This window comes from Oryza sativa, chromosome 11, assembly GCF_034140825.1.
Source record: "Oryza sativa Japonica Group chromosome 11, ASM3414082v1".
NCBI classification, from domain to species: Eukaryota; Viridiplantae; Streptophyta; class Magnoliopsida; order Poales; family Poaceae; genus Oryza; species Oryza sativa.
This window is the reverse complement of record NC_089045.1, coordinates 29,195,367-29,214,410: the sequence shown is the minus strand read 5'-3', so window position 1 is coordinate 29,214,410 and position 19,044 is coordinate 29,195,367. Positions and strand designations below refer to the sequence as shown.

Genomic DNA, 19,044 nt, shown 5'->3' with positions numbered 1-19,044 from the left:
AAGCTCATCCATGGCGGCATTGGTTTAGGGAAAATGAAGAGTTTGCTTTAGGGATTACTTTCAATTTGTCAACATTGATGTGCTTAAGGGCTTTAATAGAAAAATCAACCTCAGAAGAATTATTTCCCAAAGAGACCTCAATACGGTTTAAAGACGAACAAAAACTAAGTTGAGAAGCGGAACAAGAACTTGTAAAAGGCTCATTAGGTGTACCTTGAGGGGAAGCCAACAAGGCCGGCCTTGCCCCATAAGGGGCAAATTGATCATCCAGATTGATGGCTGCTTTCCTCTTCATCGCTTTCAACAGAGAGTCATCATCGGCCGAAGCGATGCCGAGGGCTGTCTCGGAGTTGGAACGATCACTGCGGCGTATTGGTGTCATGTTCGGCGCAAGCCCGACAGCCACTGCTTCATTGCTGCCGGTCACTGGATAGTGCGAACCAGCGTGTCCCGAAGACTTAAGAAGCATTGCCGCGGTCATCTCCTTTTCAGGCTGCGCCGACAAAACCATATCACCATCCGCTACCGTCACCACTTGCTCGCCAGCCACCTGCTCGCTACCCGATATCTTCTTGTCGACCAAAGTCGGCTTTGTCAGCCCGACAGTCGCCCATCCTGTGGCTTGTGCGTGCTCCCAAACAGGGGACTGGGAGGAGAATGAATTGGTGCATGTGTTCAATTGCTTTTACTTGAAAACTGGATTGTAATGAGGTTGAGCTAAAATAGTTTAGAATCAAATTTGTCCAATAGAGCAGGCGAGCAGCAGAGTGGATGTGCCTCTAATAATTGAATAGACAAGAATGCAGCAAATTTCAAGAAAATTTTCAATGATCCACCTAGCAGCACAGCATCGTTTCACTAGACAAGTATATATACAAGATTATCCCCTCCTCCTTTTCCGGGCTTGGGACCGGCTATGTCATTAAACACCTCAAGTGACATAGGCGGAGTTACCTACACACCTACAAGAAGAAGAAGAAGAAGAAGAAACACACAAATCATTGACCTCTCAGAGCCACTCGTTGACCTCCAGCTCATGCTCATCTCCATGGAGCTGGCGGTGTTGCTCCGGAAGCCCAGGGATCCACAGCTGAGAGATCTCCTGCATACCTTTTTCCAGCAATAGCCACTCCAAACCACCCAACTCCTCGACATGCCTCAAATTCAGGCATTCATTTACAAACAGCTCTCTCACTTGGGGAAGGTTGGAGATCCTCTCCAGGCCTTCACATCCTTCAACTTGAAGGAAACCAGAGAGGAATGGGAGGTCCTCCACCGTCTTCAAGCAACTTGTGCATCTTATAAAGAACTCCTTCAAGTTGGTGGCCTGCTGTCCAAGCTGTGGTGGGAGAGCCCTCAGCTTGGGGCAGCCCACAAGTTGCAACCTCGTCAAACAAGGCAGCAGCCATGACGACCTTGGAGTTGGAGACGGGGCTTCCTCCCCCTTTTGCTTCGAAGCAGCAGTTCCATCCTCTCCCCCTTCCTTGGCTGCTGCAGCTGCTTCCTCCTCCTGCACTTCTTCTTCTTCAACAAAGGACCACTTGTCAGACTCGTAAGAAGAATGGAGGAAATTTCAGAAAGTTCAGAGTTTCGGTTAACTGAAGATGCAAAGGAGGGAGAAAACGTTTCATCCTGGGTAATGAAGATCTAAGAGATGAGACAAAGCCACGTGTTCGAGAGAGGGATCCGACGGTGTTAACGTCATGAGAAGCCGCTGTAGCTATCAAAGCTTGTCGTTTTGCTCTTTACATTCACTGTAATAATTTTAGCTGCTGTAAACTTACTTAAGCTGGCTTTTGCTGTGGGAAGAAGATAAGAAGAATCACAATTTCTATTTGTCTTAGGAGTAGCTAACTTAGAACCCTAGGAGATAGTCTTGCGGCGGCCACCCAAATCCTACCAAAATTCACAAATCGCTACTCTGTTTCTCCATTTCTGGTTCAGGGTTCTGACAGAGGTATCAGAGCACGAGCGAATCCTTGGCTCTTGGATCTCTCTGGTGAAGGTTGGTGGAAGGCGGCGGCGAGATCCACCGTAAAATTCCTGAGCTAGGAGGGATTCAATCCGGAGGCGAGTGGTGCTTCAGATCGGACAGCAAGGGTTGGGTTGCCACTTTCGTGGTGTGCACCTGTAAAATCTCCGGCGCTTCTGATTTGAGGTTGGCGGCTGTAGATCCGACTGCAGGGGTAATAGGGGAGGAATCTTGAATTCTGAACCTAACCTGCAGGGGCGAAATGGTGACCAAGATGCGCTCAAACGATGAGATTGTGGGACTGGAGGAGATGAACGAGTTTCGCTCAGATGTGGCATCTCTGAAGAAGGAAGTAGTAGAGCTTAAGGGCTTGAGGTCAGAGGTGAAGGAGATCAAGGGCCTTCTGCTGGAGTTGTGCAAACAGAAGGGGAACGAGGGACAGGAGAATCCTGTGGGAGATGCTGCAGCAAAAGAGAAGAGCACGGGAGAAGCAGGACCCAGTCGATCTGTGCAGGTAACCACGCCTAGTTTGGGAGTTCAGTTCTCTATTGAGCCAAATACTATGAGCCTATCTGCACCTATGGGTCAAGAAGCTAGACCACAGGGGGGAGTCAGTAGTGTTCAGACAGATTTGGGGCAGGTGACTACTGTATTATCAAAACCTCCACCATTCATACCATTTGCCCCATTTCCAAACCAGAGGGTACCTTTCTTAAACTCAGCTCCTTTTCAAACTCAAACAACAGTTGGGGGAAGAGTGCCCAATTCAAATTTTCAAACACAAGGGACAGCCACTAGCTCAGGCACTGGGCAACAAGGGGTTCACATATTAGATCATAGCAGACCTGGTGGTATGGTTTATCAAGGAGAAAATCAACATTATGCTGAAGCTGTAATCAAGGGACCTCGGTTGGAAATACCACTGTTCACAGGAGAAGATCCCATTGACTGGTTGAAGCAATGTGAGAAATTCTACGAGATTACTGGGACACCATATGATCAATGGGTCAATCTGGCAATTGCACATCTGCAGGGAAGAGCAATGAAGTGGTTTAGAGGAGTAGGTATTCCTTGGCAGTTGATTCCTTGGCCACAATGGTGTCACATGGTGAGCACTCGTTTTTCGGCTGCAAATGAGCATGAGGCAGTGGAACTATTCCAGAATGTTAAGCAGTATGGTTCAACTGTGGAACAATATATAGATAAATTTGAGGAGTATGTGGATCTAGTCAGGAGGGACCATCCTTACTTACAGGAACAGTATCTGAATAGCTGCTTCATCGGTGGGCTTAGAGAGGATATCAAGCATGATGTGTGTGGGCAAAAACCACAAGGTCTGTTGGAGTCCTATTGGTATGCAAAGAACTATGAGAAGGCAGCTAATGCAAGGAAGGTGGCACTGAATTTCAGCAGAAACAGAAATCAGAACACCAATTTCAACAATCTTGGCAGGAACGCAAATAATAGACCACAAAGGGGTGATGGTGAGAAGAAAGAAGACAGAAAATGCTGGTTTTGTAAGGAACCATGGTTTCCTAGACACCAATGCAAGGTGAAGCAAGCTATCAATGCTTTACTGGTAGAGAATGAACCTTGTACTGAAGAGGAGGAGGATGAATCAAAAGAGAAGGAACAAGAGGAGCTGGCCACTGACCAAATAGAGGCACCTAAGCAGGAGGGAGCACATGAGGAGTTAATGAGTGTGTCATTTAGTGCAGCTTCTGGCACAACTCGGCCTGATACTTTTTCAGTCCTAATCATGATCAATGGGAAACAAGCAGTTGGTCTAATTGATAGTGGGAGTACTGGGACTTTCATGACCCATGAGTTTGCAGTTAAGTGCAAGTGTCCTATAGCAACCTCGACTATTAAGAAGGTGATAGTAGCAGGAGGAGGAGAATTGAAATCTAATCTTGTAGTCCCAGAAGTGGCATATAAAATTCAAGGGGTGAAATTTGTTAATGCTTTCAGCCTGATCACCTTGAAGGGATATGATGTAATCTTGGGGGCAGACTAGATTTTTCGGCATAGTCCAATTACTTTGGATCTCAAACAGAGGGAACTGTCTATCACCAAGGAAGGTAAGCTAGTTGAATTTCAGGATTTCACTAAACCTGGGAAACATTTCTTAATTGATGGTCATAAAATGGAGAAGCTGATAAAAAAGGGAGCTGTGGGGTGTGTGTTACAAGTGAATGCGATGACTGAAGAAGAGAGGAAGGAGGAGGCTGCAGTGCCAGCAGATGTTCAGGAAGTTTTATCACAATTCCCAGGAGTGATGAAGGAGCCAAAAGGCTTACCTCCAAGAAGAGCTTGTGACCATGTGATAAACTTGAAACCTGGGTCAGAACCTCCCAACCAGAGACCCTATAGAGTGCCACATTACCAAAAGGAGGCCATGGAGAACATAATATCAGATCTGATCCAGTCTAAGGAGATTAGGTTCAGTGACAGCCCTTATGCCTGTCCAGCTATAATGGTTAGAAAAAGGGATGGATCTTGGAGAATGTGTGTAGACTACCGACAGCTGAATGCCCAGACAGTGAAGAACAAGTTTCCTATGCCAATTATAGAGGACTTGTTGGATGAGTTACATGGGGCTAGAATATTTTCTAAGCTGGACTTAAGGTCGGGATATCATCAGATTAGAATGGCTGAGGAAGATATTCCTAAAACTGCCTTCAAAACACACATGGGTCACTATGAGTACCAAGTAATGCCTTTTGGGTTAACTAATGCACCTGCCACTTTTCAGTCACTAATGAACCAAGCTCTAGCACCCTTTTTAAGAAAGTTTGTTCTTGTGTTTTTTTATGACATCTTGATTTATAGCAAAACAAGGGAGGAACATATCAAGCATATCAAGGCAGTATTGCAAGTCCTGGAGAAGAACCAGTTGGTGGTACGGCTTAAGAAGTGTGCTTTTGGTCTGAGCAGTGTGGCTTACTTGGGACATGTGATATCTTCTGATGGAGTGGCAACAGATCCTAGCAAGATCAGTGATATCATGAATCGGAAGGAACCTAAAAATGTGACTGAAGTTAGGGAATTCTTGGGGATGACTGGGTATTATAGAAGATTTATAAAAGGGTATGGGTTAATCTGCAGACCCCTTCACGACATGTTGAAGAAAGGAGGTTTCAATTGGGGGTTAGCTCAATCTGAAGCATTTACAGAGCTAAAAGGGAAGCTGTGTACTAGTCCAGTGTTAGCCTTACCAAACTTTGAGCAGCCGTTTGTGATTGAAGCAGATGCTTGCGAAGTTGGTATTGGAGCAGTTTTGATGCAGGCAGGAAGGCCAATTGCTTATTATAGCAAGGCTCTAGGGCCAAAAGCAGCAGCTCAGTCAATTTATGAGAAAGAGGCTATGGCTATACTAGAGGCTTTAAAGAGATGGAGGCATTATGTTTTGGGTGGAGAATTAGTCATCAAAACAGATCAGCAGAGTCTTAAGTACATGATGAACCAAAGACTGGTGGAAGGGATACAACACAAGTTATTGCTTAAACTGATGGAATATAATTACACTATTGAGTACAAGGCTGGTAGGGAGAACTTAGTAGCAGATGCCCTATCTAGGAGCCCGAAAAACAAGGAAGAAGTGACTGAACTTTGTGCAGCTATTGCTGTGGTGGTGCCTGAGTGGATACTGGATATTAAAAGAAGTTATGAAGAGGATGTTCAAGCTCATAAGTTGCTGAGTTTAATTGGCACAGCAGGGGATCCAGAAGGGGAGTATAAGTTTGAGGCTGGAATTATGAAATATAAAGGAAGAATATATGTGGGGGAAACAGGAGAAATCAGAGGGCAGTTAATACAAGCTTATCATAGTTCGACTTTTGGGGGGCACTGTGGAATTAGAGCCACATACCAAAGGATTAAGAAGCTGTTTTATTGGCCAGGATTGAAGAAGGGAGTGGAAAATCACATAAGAAATTGTCCAGTATGTCAGGTTACTAAATCTGAACATGTGCATATACCAGGTCTTTTAAACCCTCTAGAGGTACCAGACATGGCTTGGACACATATATCCATGGACTTTGTAGAAGGGTTACCAAAGTCCAAGGGGAAGGATGTGATTTTGGTAGTGGTGGATAGGTTAACCAAATATGCACATTTCATAGCTTTATCCCACCCATACACAGTGGAGGAAGTGGTGCAGGTGTTTATGGATAATATTCACAAACTGCATGGGATGCCGATAGCTATTGTGACAGATAGGGACAGAGTTTTTACTAGCACATTCTTTCAAGAAGTGTTCAAATCTCAAAAGGTCCAATTGAGGTTTAGCACAGCTTACCATCCCCAGACAGATGGGCAAACTGAGAGGGTGAACCAGTGTTTAGAATCTTACTTAAGGTGCATGACATTTCAAGAACCACAAAATTGGTGCTCTTGGATAGCTTTAGCAGAATGGTGGTATAACACAACATATCACACAGCAATACAAATGACTCCATTCAAGGCCCTTTATGGATACAGTCCACCTCAAATCAGTGAATTTTCTGTCCCATGTGATGTATCTCAAGAAGCAAGGGTAACCCTGGAAGAGAAAGAGACTATAGTTCAGAAACTCAAAGCAAGCATGGAAGATGCACAAAGAAGGATGAAGTATTATGCTGATAGGAATCGAACAGAGAGAAAGCTGGAGGTGGGAGATATGGTATATCTGAAACTACAACCCTATAGACAAAATGCTTTTGGGATCAGAGGATCATTAAAGTTAAGAGGCAAATACTATGGGCCATTCAAGGTGCTAGAGAAGGTAGGTGCTGTAGCTTATAGATTGCAGTTACCTGAAGAAGCTGCTATACATCCGGTCTTCCATGTGAGCCAACTTAAAAAGCACCTGGGTACTCATGCTGTACCAATGCCAAATTTACCGGCAGTGGGACCAGATGGTCAAATCAAAACAGAGCCAGTAGCAGTGCTGCAAAGGAGAATGATTCCAAGGAACAATGTTGCTGTCACTCAATGGCTAATTCTGTGGAGCAATTTAACTCCGGCTGAAGCAACCTGGGAGGATGCTTCTTATATTCAGAAAGTGTTTCCAAATTTTCAACCTTGAGGACAAGGTTGGGCTTAAGGGGGGAGTAATGTCAGACTCGTAAGAAGAATGGAGGAAATTTTAGAAAGTTCAGAGTTTCGGTTAACTGAAGATGCAAAGGAGGGAGAAAACGTTTCATCCTGGGTAATGAAGATCTAAGAGATGAGACAAAGCCACGTGTTCGAGAGAGGGATCCGACGGTGTTAACGTCATGAGAAGCCGCTGTAGCTATCAAAGCTTGTCGTTTTGCTCTTTACATTCACTGTAATAATTTTAGCTGCTGTAAACTTACTTAAGCTGGCTTTTGCTGTGGGAAGAAGATAAGAAGAATCACAATTTCTATTTGTCTTAGGAGTAGCTAACTTAGAACCCTAGGAGATAGTCTTGCGGCGGCCACCCAAATCCTACCAAAATTCACAAATCGCTACTCTGTTTCTCCATTTCTGGTTCAGGGTTCTGACACCACTCCTCCCAGTTGGGCATATCCTCAATGACCAACGCTTCAAGCTTGGGGAAAGCAACTGCCTCTGTGGATCTGAGATTACCCTCCCAGCAGCCAACAAATTCGGGTCCAATCTTGGTGATTGCACTTGCTCCATTAATTTTTAGGTATTTCAAGTTTGGTAGCTGTCCGATTGGGGGAAGATGCACACAAGATTTGCAATCTATGAGGACAACGTATTTCACAGAAGGCAAGTGGTTAGTACCAAGCCAGGTGGGGAATCTACAACCAAAGAAATTCCCAATAACAAGATCTTCTAAGTTGTGTGGAGGTGCTAGCTTCTCAAAGATCTTCTCAACATTGCTAATGCCTTCCTCTGAATATGCTTCATCTGTCTGTTCAGTGCAGTGTAGATTCAGAACTTTGAGATGCTTTTTCTCTGTTAGTAGAAATGGGTCTCTACTGCTGCAAGGAGTAGCTCTCTCCAATTTTATCATATCAAGACACCTCAACTGTGAAAGATGAGCCAACTCTTCCAAATTCCAGCCATCTTGCATTTTTGTATTGTCACTTCCACCACCGATAGGAAATCCTTCTAAATCATTGAGAAATTTCAATCTTCCTATCCCTTTTGGGACTTGGTTTATTGGTGTATCAGCAAGACCAAGCCGCCTCAAATTGTACAGTTGAGTTGTTGCCAAAGGAAGGAAGTGCAGATATTTACACCTCTTCAAGTTCAATATGAGAAGGTTTTGAAGGGAACCAATGGACTCTGGGAGACAAGATATGTTGGTTCCATCAAGATCAAACATACGTAAATGGATTAAATTTCCAATATAATCTGGTATTGTTTGCACAAGTGAGTCACTTAGATCCAAAACACGAAGATGAGTTAATCTCATGAAAAATGTGTTATCAACTCCCTGTAGCTGATGATCAGTTGTAAAAGTTCTCAACTTAATTTCCTCCTTACCAGTGAAAGGTATGACCACCGTGTCTTTCTCTCCGACAACTAACATGCGTCGTAGTTTACATATAGTATTGTCTACTAATGGTTTTAGATCTCCAATATGACATTCTTCCCTTGATAGATAACAAGCAAGTTGCCTTAAGAGATCATGCATTTTGCATCTGCTCTGATCAAAATATGTGTAAACTGGTTGCAGGAGATTCCTAATTATTAGTTCATAGTAGTATTCTTCTGCTGTATCTTCTAGTAATTGATCTTTGTGCACTTCTACAAAGCCTTCAGCAACCCACATCATGATAAGCTCATCACGTTTCAAGGTCCAGTCTTCAGGAAATACAATACAATAAAGAAAACATTGCTTCAAATGCAGTGGTAAATCATCATAACTTAGATATAGTGCACCACTTATTTCCTTAGGGAGTTTAGCCATGGACCAAACGTTTTTAGCTAAAATCCTTTTCCATTTGTTCTCTGTTTTATCTTTGCTTGCCAATACTCGAGCAGTAACCTTGATTGCAAGAGGTAGCCCACCACATTTCTGAACAATCTCAATCCCTATGTCTCGCAGATTTTGCACTTCTTTCTCGTCCTGAATGTTCATGCTCTTCCAAAGTAGCTCCCAACCAACAGCTGGTGACATTAGGTCAACACGATGTGCTTCCTCAACCCCTATTTCCCTAGCGACAATATCTTGCCGAGTAGTTATCAAAATTATTCATGAGCTCACACCTGACATTATCAAAGAAAAAAAATGCACTCAGATCTGTATAACATCAATAGGTTCTATAGCTTAAACAGCAGTACATACAACATCTCTCATCAATAGGTATTGACATGCTCGTCAAGTGTTGGTTTCCCGGGATATAAAGCACCATTTAATTCATCAGGAAGTTTGCTCATGGACCAGGCATTTTTCCCCAATATCTGTCTCCACTCATTCTCTGTTTGATCTTGCAGGCTTGCTAAGACTTTGGCAATAGCCCTGATTGCAAGAGGTAGGCCACCACATTTGCGGACAATCTCGATACCTGTGTCCCGTAGATTTTTCACTTGTTTCTCTTCTTTGATGTTCATGCTCCTCCAAAGTAACTCCCATCCTACATCGGCTGACATCAAATCAACCCTATGAGTGTGGTCCACCCCAATTACTCTAGCAATAGTGTCATCTCGAGTAGTTATTAGAATTACTCCTGTGGCGGCTGCATGAAGTGGAGTGCTTAGTAAATCTGTCCATGCTTCAGAGTTCCACACATCATCCGACACCAGAAAAAAACTTTTATTTGCAATGTGTGATTTAATCTTTCTTTGGAGCTCTGGAACTGATTCATCTTGCTCATATCGAATTCCCATATTACGAAGAACTTGTCTCAAAAGAGAATCCCTAGAATACTCCTTGGAAACACAAGCCCATGCATGATGGTCAAATCTCCCTTCTAATTTTTTATCATTGAATATTTTCTGAGCTAGTGTTGTCTTACCAACTCCTCCTGTTCCAACAATAGCAAGCTTGTAAACATTCTTTTTCTTGTGTGCAAGCACCAAATCCACCACTTCTCTGCAAGCACGTATGACCTCCTTGCCCACAAGGTTGGGTTCAACTAGGCTGGAGCTTTCTATTGGTGTCCATGCTGAACCACTTCCATTATGATGTCTGCGGTTGAGTTTTAAAAATACCTCATCCTTTGAAATGTTATCGATCTTTTTGTTCAGGCTTCTAATTTTTACAGCAACTTCATGACGTATACGAATATTAGAAAAGCAGGACGAAAGTGAAAGGCCACTGCAAGCAGTTGCTTTCCTTGACGATGACATAGGATAGTCAGGCAGTAGGACACTTCCTTTAAATCTAGCCAAATCAATAATATCATCAACATCATACATAACATCTCTTAGCTGGTCAAGCCATTTTTCAACTACTGAATCTTCCATCCTCCTTGCCTCAGCATCCTGAAGAGAAGATCTTATGACGTTTGTTCTTCGTTGCAGTTCTTCAAGCTCATCTTTTACCCCTAAAATGAGTATTGTCTTGTCTGTAATGATCGCTTGCAACTTATTGATGCATGATCCAACCAATGTGTCTACTATTGTTGCCATCCGACAAACTCAAAAGGGGTAATCCACCATATATAATTGATCAATGTAAAAAATGCAGCCTGACATGTAACCAAACTTGTGTTAACATAGTTTAAAAGTTAGATAAGGCTGACAAAATATGAATGCAAGATGAAGTTCAGTAAATATATTATCCATCTATTCTTTGTATAAGAGTTTCCACTTAATTCGGTGTACCGTGCATGTTGAGTCTAATGGCTAGCAAAATTGACATTTATGGTTATGTAACCACAGCCCAAGCATCCAAACAGGGTCTATATTATTTAGGTAGCTTCACACATGAAAACCTAAAAGTTGCATGGCGGATACACCTCCCTACCTACTACTCTACTAGCTGCATCCCAAAAAAAGATCACAGAATGATGCATTCGAAACTTGAAGTACACATGCAAATCTTTTTTCGTTTTCGCCGGGATGCAAATCTTACCTTACAGAGCGATCATTCAGCACAAAAATAACATATGGTACATAACAAGGATCAGTAGTATAGTAGCAACCATCTTGCACAGGTTAACAGGTTGCTCGGTCCCATCTTGTGCTTAAGATCTCAATAAACTGAGATTAATCAAGACCAAAGGAATCTGATTGAATAAGCCAGAGTATAGAATAGATTTCAGAACATTATGAGCCAGTCATCAAGAGAGAACCGCAGACTGCACTGCTACAACTGCAAAAAGGGGACAGAAGAAAAGTGAAGTGTGTATTATATATGTACAACTGAAATGATTCAGAAGGTTAACTAGAAGAATCAACGGGAGAGTACCAGAAATACTGGTTGATGTGTTGACATTCACCGATCAAGGAGTGCTTCAAGAAGAGCAGTATATATGGGATTACTCAGATGAAGCAGATTTTTCCTTCCTAGTAGATCTCATCTCAATCAATCAGAAAGCAGACAGAAATGGACGCAACTGATCCTGTTGAAAATCCGTGCCCTGCAGTCAAGATGAGCATTTACGGATTAACTTAAGGAAATAAAGGAAGTAAATTCAGCTATATGTATTGAGCTTACCCACAGCCGGTAGAAATGCAGTGTAAGAATGCGACACAGTGGAACAAAGCAACAGTACTGCAGGAGGCTAGGGAGTGATTTAGGCAAGGTGGTAAGGCCTTACATATATTGTATAGCTGAACATTCAGACTAGCTAGACAACTGCTGAACCACTCTTCTTTTCTTTTATCTTTCCCATGTTACTATCACTGACCAAATTTTAAGTAATTGTCCACTTGTCTATGCTGCACAACCCAACATTTTGTGTATATTCATGAACCGTATAGTTAGCTATGGCTACTCCTTTTCTTATTCATATCCCCAATCATCACTAAATGGTAATTGATTTCCTGCACACTAGCGCTGAAGCAATTGTTCTAGTAACACCATGGAAACGCAATGGTCTTTGTCAAAACGTTAGGTTTGTTAGAATGCAAATGGTGAGGCTCCTGAGAGAGTACTTAATTCCTACTAATAGACCTTACAGATTAGTAGGGAACTTTGCGTTTTCCTTTTCGTACTTCTATTAGCTACACTCACATATTCTAGGGCACTGATCAACAGCTGCAATAGTATATTGCAACGATTAGCTGGCGCCTGGGCTCTGGCGATGTGATTAGTTTACAGTTTATTTCGATGTGATTAATTTAGAGTTTGCTTCCAAGATTCCATGATGTGAAACCAGCTGCGTGCTTTATTGCCTTTACAAAGGGGTGAGCATACACATGCTTGAGTTTTGTTTCCTCCGTCACGGGCTCAATGGCATCTCATACTCATTGTTTGTCGTCTTATCCCTCGATTTGACTAGTAAACATATACCAATTCATGGCATAATGCAAAGCTCTATTGCCTTTACATGCAGCATAATAGTAGCATTAATTACAATTAATTTACATGTCACTCCCTCCATCTGTGATTGCAGCTGGGGTTGCAGCACACGAAGATAAGTGTCATGCCTTCCTTTCCCCTCGCTGTGCCTGCATGCAACAACAAAATCATTTTCAGCATTCAGATTTCAGTAGTTTCTATGTAATTCTGAACTCTGAACAAACTGCTTGGTTTGGCTCTGATCGACAATCCTGACCTGGAAGAAGGCAGCTTCCCCGTGGCTGCATGAAGCGCACTGGACGTACGTGGTGATGTGATTATAATTAGTTTACGTGAATATTATAGTCCATGGTGTTAAAGCAGGCGCGCACTTTGATTAGAAAAGAAAAAGAAAGACGTGCACATGATTAAGTTTTGTTTCCTCCATCATGGAATCATACTACTGCACATGCTAGTGGAGGACATGCTTTCAGATTGATGACCATGTCAAAGAAGGAACATACCTGCTCTGAAACCATAGAGTTCACTCTGTATGTGTTCAGATACAGTGACTGATACTCATCCAGCTACAGAAGCAGAACATAGAGAACAAAGCATCCAATTGGTGACTTCAACAGGACCATTGATTCACAACAAAGAATGAAAGAAGAGGATGCTACGAACAGAACACAATCCCAGTTTCATGAGCTCACACCTGACATTATCAAAGAAAAAAAATGCACTCAGATCTGTATAACATCAATAGGTTCTATAGCTTAAACAGCAGTACATACAACATCTCTCATCAATAGGTATTGACATGCTCGTCAAGTGTTGGTTTCCCGAGATAATTTTTGGTAACACAACAGTATCTGAAGCTTACTCAGCAGTACAGCATCTCTCATTTGCACTTGTCTGATCTGTGAGACAGAGAGAGGAAGATGAAAGAGCCAAAGCACATTATGGAAAGGGAAGACTCGAAGAACCTACGTGATGCAAATCTTCGCCGGAGAGGAGCTCCGTGGCCAGTCGGCGGAGCTCCGGCGAGCGGCTGCCATGGCGGCGGATTCTATCATCCAGGAGACTATCGCTCTTGCGGTCGGGCCGACTAATGGGCGTAGGCCAGCAAGCGATTCCATTTAATTTGTGGGCCGGGACGATACTACGCGGACATGCGGCCCGTCAGCGCAGGGCAGGAGCAATGTGAGGCCCAAAGTGTACGGGCCGTCTCTGGGGCGATACTTGGACTTTGGACCCTTTCACAGCCCAACGTGCTGCAAGTGAACATGGGCGGGATGCAACGTGGAGCCCATATTTTATGGGCCATCAAGGGGTTTGCGGATGACGTGTGGGCCCTAATTAATGGGCCGGGATATCTAAGGGCGCCTGAGCATTGGAGGATCATTTTCGAATAAGCCCTCGGATTATCTCGTATTGTCGTTGGAAAAGGGCGCGTTGGTCGCCGACGGCGACGGCGGCGCTCCGACGAGTGGCGAAGTTGATGGTGGAGAAGGGAGCTACCATTGCTGCGGGCGAGTTCTCCGATGAGTCAGTGAGTGAGGTACATCGTGGAGCGCCTGGTACGGCCATCCAACCCCCCACCTCGGCGATGGCGTCGGGGAGCGGAGGCGGAGGCGGAGCTGGAGGGTGGGCCGCAGGGAGCGACAGAGATCCGACGGAGGAGAAGTTGGAGCGCTCCATGGGCCCCCTTCGCCGCCACGGCGCCCGGGGTCGACGCCGCGGCCTCTTCCTCCTCCTCGAGTTCAACCCAGGTACGTGACGCCTCCCTCCCTTCCTCTCTTCTCGTCGCTAGATAGATGAATTTCGCCACAGCTTTGATTGCTTTGCGATGCATTTGTGATTCAGTTCAGGGGAAGGATAATTTCTACTCCAGTTGTTAATTACTCGGAACAGTTGAGATGAAACTAGATCACTGAACTGAAATAACTGAACACAAAACTCAGATTCTGATTTCGGAGTCCATATAAGAGGGTTGATGATTTGGGAGCGAACTCTAAAGCATAGTGAGTTTTCACCTCCATCAGCAACTCAATCTGCTGTTAATCGCAGTTGGCATTTGAAATTTTAGCCATTTTTGTGTGTACAGAAACCATTTTGCGGCAAGAACTTGAGTTCTGAATCCTGTACAGGAGATGCAGCAGATAAGCCATTGCTAGTAGAGCAGATTACAATGGGAGAAATTAGGAAAACAGCTTACATGGAACATTAGGAAGGTTGAAGTATCCAAAAGGGGCACTGATCAGCATCCCCCTGCATAACACATGAATGCATCAAAACTACAGTTAATTCAACAATACGGAATAACAAGGGGAAAACCTGGGGGTATTGGTCATAATATCTCTCCTGATGACAGAGTAACAAGCTGTTCTGTTCAGTGTTTAAATGGAGAAGGATGGACTCGATAAAAAACGATGTTGGATAATGGAGGGAATGCTTTTATTTTCGGTTCATCGAGATATACATGTATTTTGTGGTCCTTAAGCATCATCTGGTGGAGGAAAAAGGGCCTTGCACGCAATCATTGCTGATGTGAAATTCAGTTAAGGTAGGCTGTAAACATCAGGGAGACTAAATTTGCTGAATATACACACAGTCAGTCTGGTACTCCTACCATCTACCCGTTGATCCATTCATTCATTCCTGCTCAGTAGAAGGTCGATGTGCTGATAATGAGCTGCATGGAAGTTGCAGAACCTAATAGAGGATTACCAGAACAAACTAGAAGTACAGTTTTTTAGTTCTTATACTGCCATATCTTTGGGATTATTGTCATATCTGTAATATCCGATATTACAAAGTACTAGATCCTTTCATCCTCAAGACCGAGAACTGGTAAAGCAAAAAATATATATCTATGTACACAATAGCACGCCAAAAAATGGGCGCAATCCGAATCCAGAGTATATAAAATCACATACCTTGCATCAAACAACTGAAGCGTCCAAATAATTTTGGGCATCCATACATTATTACTATGTCCAATTGTAGACTTCAAGATCCTCTCCATGATGTTGCCGGCACTGCTGTTGAAGCCCAGGCACCCACAATGTAGAGACCTCATGCATATCCTCATAAAGCCACAACTGCTCCAAAGTGCTCAAATCCTCAACAAGTCTCAAGTTTGGACAATCTTGCACGCGCAGCTCTCGCACTTGAGGAAGGTTAGAGACTTTCTCCAGGGCTTGACATGTCGCAATCAAAAGCATCTCAGAGAGGAGGGGGAAGTTCTCCACCACCTTCAGGCTGCTTGCCCATCTTAGCTCTATCTCCTTCAGACTGTTAATCTGTGCAAGCTGCTGTGGAAGAGCTTTCAGCTTTGGGCAGCCAGAAAGTTCCAGCCTCCTCAACCGTGACAGTATCTGCATCCTTGGAGGTAATGCTTTCTCTTTTGGTATTGCAGAATCTCCATCATCAACCCTTTCCTTAGCAGTTGACGTTGCTTCATCAATAAAGAACCACTCTTCCCAGTTGGGCATATCTCTAATGAGCAACTCTTCAAGCTTGGGGAAAGCAACTGTTCGTCCAAGATTACTCGCCCTGTGGCCAGCAAATTCGGGTCCAATAATGGTAACTGCAGCTGCTCCCTCAATTTTTAGATATTTCAAGTTGGGTAGCTGCCCAACTGGTGGAAGGTGCATACAGAATTTGCAGTTGAAGAGATGCAAGGATTTTACATAAGCCAAATGGGTAGAATCTATCCAGAAGGGATACTGGCGACCGAAGAATTTAACAATAGCAAGATCTTCCAGGTTGCACGGCGGAATTAGCTGCTCAAAGATCTTCTCAATATTGCTGAAATCTTTTTCTGTGTATGGTTCATCTGTACGTTCAGTACACCATAGATACAAAAATTTCAGAAACCCTTTGTCTGTTAACAATGGGTAAGTAGTGCGGTAAGCTGCTCTTTCCAATTTAATCATATGAAGCCGCCTTAGCTGGTAAAGATAAGCCAACTCTTCCAAGTTCCATCCATCTTGCATTTTAGTATTACTACTGCCACCATAGACTGGAAACCCTTCTACATCATTGAGAAATTCCAATTTGCCAATCCCTTTTGGAACTTGATATATCGGTGAATAATTGAGGCCAAGGCGCCTTAAATTGCACAGTTGGGTGATCGCTGAAGGAAGACTGTGCAAAGCAACACTCCTCTCCAAGTTCAATATTTGAAGATTTTTCAGGTTGCCAATGGACTCTGGAAGACAAGATACATTGGTACCATCAAGATCAAGCAAACGTAGATGGATCAAATTCCCGATGCAACCTGGGATGCTTGGTACAAATGAATCAGTCAAATCTAAAACACGAAGATAAGGAAATCTCTTGAAAAATGAATTATCAACTCTGAGTGTTTTCTCATAAGAAGTTTTCCATGTCCTTACTTTATATTGCACCTCGTCCATGCTAGGTAACATTACCATGTTCTTATCTGTGACGACTGAAACACGTCGAAGTTTAGACACAGTGTTACCTACCAATGATTCTGGGTTTCCAACAAAACATTCTTCCCTTGACAAATAACAAGCAAGCTGCCTTAAAAGATCATGCATTTTGCAGCTGCTGTGGTCATAATATAAACCATCTGGTTGAAGAAGGTTCCGGTGGATCAGCTCATAGTAATACTCGTCTGCTGTTTCTTCTAGTAGTTGACCTCCATGGTCCTCTATAAAGCCTTCAGCGATCCACATCCTTGTAAGATCATCATGGTAAATGTTTGCATCTTCAGGATATACACTACAATAAAGAAAGCATTGCTTCAAATGACGTGGTAACTCATCGTAACTCAGATATAAAGCACCTCTCAAATCATTTGGAAGGTTGTTCATGAACCAAGCATTTTTGCTCAATATTTTTTTCCATTCGTTCTCTGTTTGTTCTTTACTCGCTAACACTCTAGCAATAACCTTGATTGCAAGAGGAAGGCAACCACATTTGCGAACAATCTCAATCCCAACATCCTGCAGAGTTTGCAATTCTATGCTTTCACTGATATTCATGCTCTTGCAAAGTAGCTCCCATCCTACGTCGGTTGACATCAAATCAACTCGATAAGTATGGTCCACTCCGATTTCTAAGGCAACAATATTATTTCTAGTTGTTATGAGAATTGCTCCCATTTCTGCAGCATGCAACGGAATTCTTAATAAATTTGTCCATGCGTCAGATTGCCACATGTCATCCAACACAAGGAAAAAACTTGTCTCCTTAATTGCTATTTCAAGCTTGCTCTGGAGCTCTCCAATTGATTCATCTTGATCATGATGAACTTCCATAATTCGAAGAAGTTCTCTCAAAAGAGAAGCTTTAGAGTACACTTTGGAAACACAAACCCAGGCCTTTTTGTTGAAACTTCCTTTTATTTTTCTATCATTGTATATTTTCTGAGCTAATGTTGTCTTACCAACTCCCCCAGTCCCAACAATTGCAAGCTTATAAAGTTTTCTTCCCTTATGTTCAAGCACTAAATCTACCATTTTTCTGCAGGCATGTATGATCTCCTTGCCAACAATGTTGGGCTCAAGTAGGTGGGAACTTTTTCTCACTCTCAATACTGAACTGCTTCCAGTAGGAACCGTACTCTTGAGTGTCAAAAATACTCTGTCCTTCGAAATGTTTTCTATCTTCCTGTTGAGACTTCTAATCTTCACAGCAACCTCATGACGTGCTTGAACATTAGAAAAGCAAGTGGAAATTGACAGGCCAGTGCAAGCAATTGACTTCCTTGATGACGATGAAGGATGATCAGTTAGTAGAATGCTCCCCTTAAATCTAGCCAAGTCAATAATATCATCAACATCATAATATCATATAGAACTTCTCTTAGCTGACCAAGCCAATTGTCAACTGCTGACTCTTCCATCCTCCTTGCCTCAGCATCACAGCCATCACTAATACAACAATGTATGAGTTCAGTCTTCCGCTGCAACTCTGCGAGCTCTTCTTGTATCCCTAGAATAAGTATCACCTCTTCAGTAATAATCTCTTTCAACTTATTGGCACATGATCCAACCAAAGAATCTAATATGGTTGCCATAGGAAAAATCAGCAAGGGAGATCCACTTTTAACGTTTCAGAAAGTGACAGCATTGTAGGTTGGCAAGGAATGCACGATATCTGTTAGCATGATCTGAAAAATATATAATGTTCACTAAAACTTTTGTATTGATAAAATAGACATCCATGGGTATAACTACTGAATTGACATTTATATTAATACAATAATTAGCTTATCATACTTAAACTAAAGTTCTAGGGACAAATCATGCACAGTATGAGGTACATAACCAACACTAAAAACTATTACTACATTCTTATCATGTGAGGTATTCATAGAAGTATGTTTTTTTTTCTGTTTAGTGTAGTGTATCTACTCTTAAAATGGGACTACAACTAAAGAATGGTGCATCTTTTACAATTACATAATTGTATATAGGACTGGTGAGAATAAGACTAACTAATTAACAGCAAACAATACTAACAACTGTAAAACAATACTAATTAACATACTAAAATGAACGGAGGAAGGCAATTATTTCATAAAATCATATTCGATACTAACCACTGTAAATTTCATATAGTGCAGTGATCCCTCTACCCCTATTCGGTTGGTGTGCAAAGTTCCTATTCATCTTGGATGATGATATCATGGTGACTTGGCGAGGGCATCGTGTGGATGATAAGA

The 19,044-nt window shown here is 42.7% G+C and overlaps 3 protein-coding genes and 1 long non-coding RNA gene across 5 annotated transcripts; all 4 read right to left on the bottom strand.

The window, feature by feature from the left end:
• Nucleotides 1-1,009: 1,009 nt before the first annotated feature.
• LOC112937013 (uncharacterized) lies at nucleotides 1,010-1,933 on the bottom strand. The gene is made up of 3 exons (XM_026021721.2): nucleotides 1,921-1,933; nucleotides 1,750-1,799; nucleotides 1,010-1,549 (listed from the first exon to the last, which is right to left on the bottom strand). The coding sequence occupies exons 1-3, from the start codon at nucleotides 1,931-1,933 to the stop codon at nucleotides 1,010-1,012; spliced, it is 603 nt and encodes a 200-aa protein (XP_025877506.1).
• A 5,264-nt stretch (nucleotides 1,934-7,197) lies between these two features.
• Nucleotides 7,198-11,632, bottom strand: LOC9271264 (putative disease resistance RPP13-like protein 1). Of its 2 annotated transcripts, none has more exons than XM_066305781.1 (4): nucleotides 11,556-11,632; nucleotides 11,307-11,478; nucleotides 10,971-11,210; nucleotides 7,198-10,584 (listed from the first exon to the last, which is right to left on the bottom strand). In XM_066305781.1, exon 4 carries the CDS (start codon nucleotides 9,069-9,071, stop codon nucleotides 7,434-7,436), a length of 1,638 nt encoding a protein of 545 aa, XP_066161878.1. In that variant the 5' UTR covers nucleotides 9,072-10,584; nucleotides 10,971-11,210; nucleotides 11,307-11,478; nucleotides 11,556-11,632; the 3' UTR covers nucleotides 7,198-7,433. The 2 variants fall into 2 exon arrangements, with proteins under 2 accessions (XP_066161878.1, XP_015617687.1); XM_015762201.3 differs by having other exon boundaries at nucleotides 7,245-10,584.
• A 578-nt stretch (nucleotides 11,633-12,210) lies between these two features.
• Nucleotides 12,211-13,007, bottom strand: LOC136354121 (uncharacterized). The gene is made up of 3 exons (XR_010737884.1): nucleotides 12,866-13,007; nucleotides 12,619-12,657; nucleotides 12,211-12,511 (listed from the first exon to the last, which is right to left on the bottom strand). It is a non-coding gene; the product is annotated as an uncharacterized lncRNA (long non-coding RNA).
• Nucleotides 13,008-14,231: 1,224 nt separating this feature from the next.
• On the bottom strand, nucleotides 14,232-18,540 carry LOC4351105 (putative disease resistance protein RGA3). Its single transcript, XM_026021436.2, is given in 4 exon segments — nucleotides 14,232-14,483; nucleotides 14,560-14,612; nucleotides 15,281-18,165; nucleotides 18,168-18,540. Coding segments are annotated over 2 exon segments (3,060 nt in total). The 5' UTR covers nucleotides 18,397-18,540; the 3' UTR covers nucleotides 14,232-14,483; nucleotides 14,560-14,612; nucleotides 15,281-15,334.
• Nucleotides 18,541-19,044: the final 504 nt, after the last annotated feature.

Coding starts and splice junctions, on each gene's coding strand:
- LOC112937013 (XM_026021721.2), bottom strand. Junction 1,550..1,749: donor CTAAAATTATTACAGTGAAT/GTAAAGAGCAAA, acceptor TCTTCTTACGAG/TCTGACAAGTGGTCCTTTGT.
- LOC9271264 (XM_066305781.1), bottom strand. CDS start 9,071: ATGTCACCAGCTGTTGGTTGGGAGCTACTTTGGAAGAGCATGAACATT.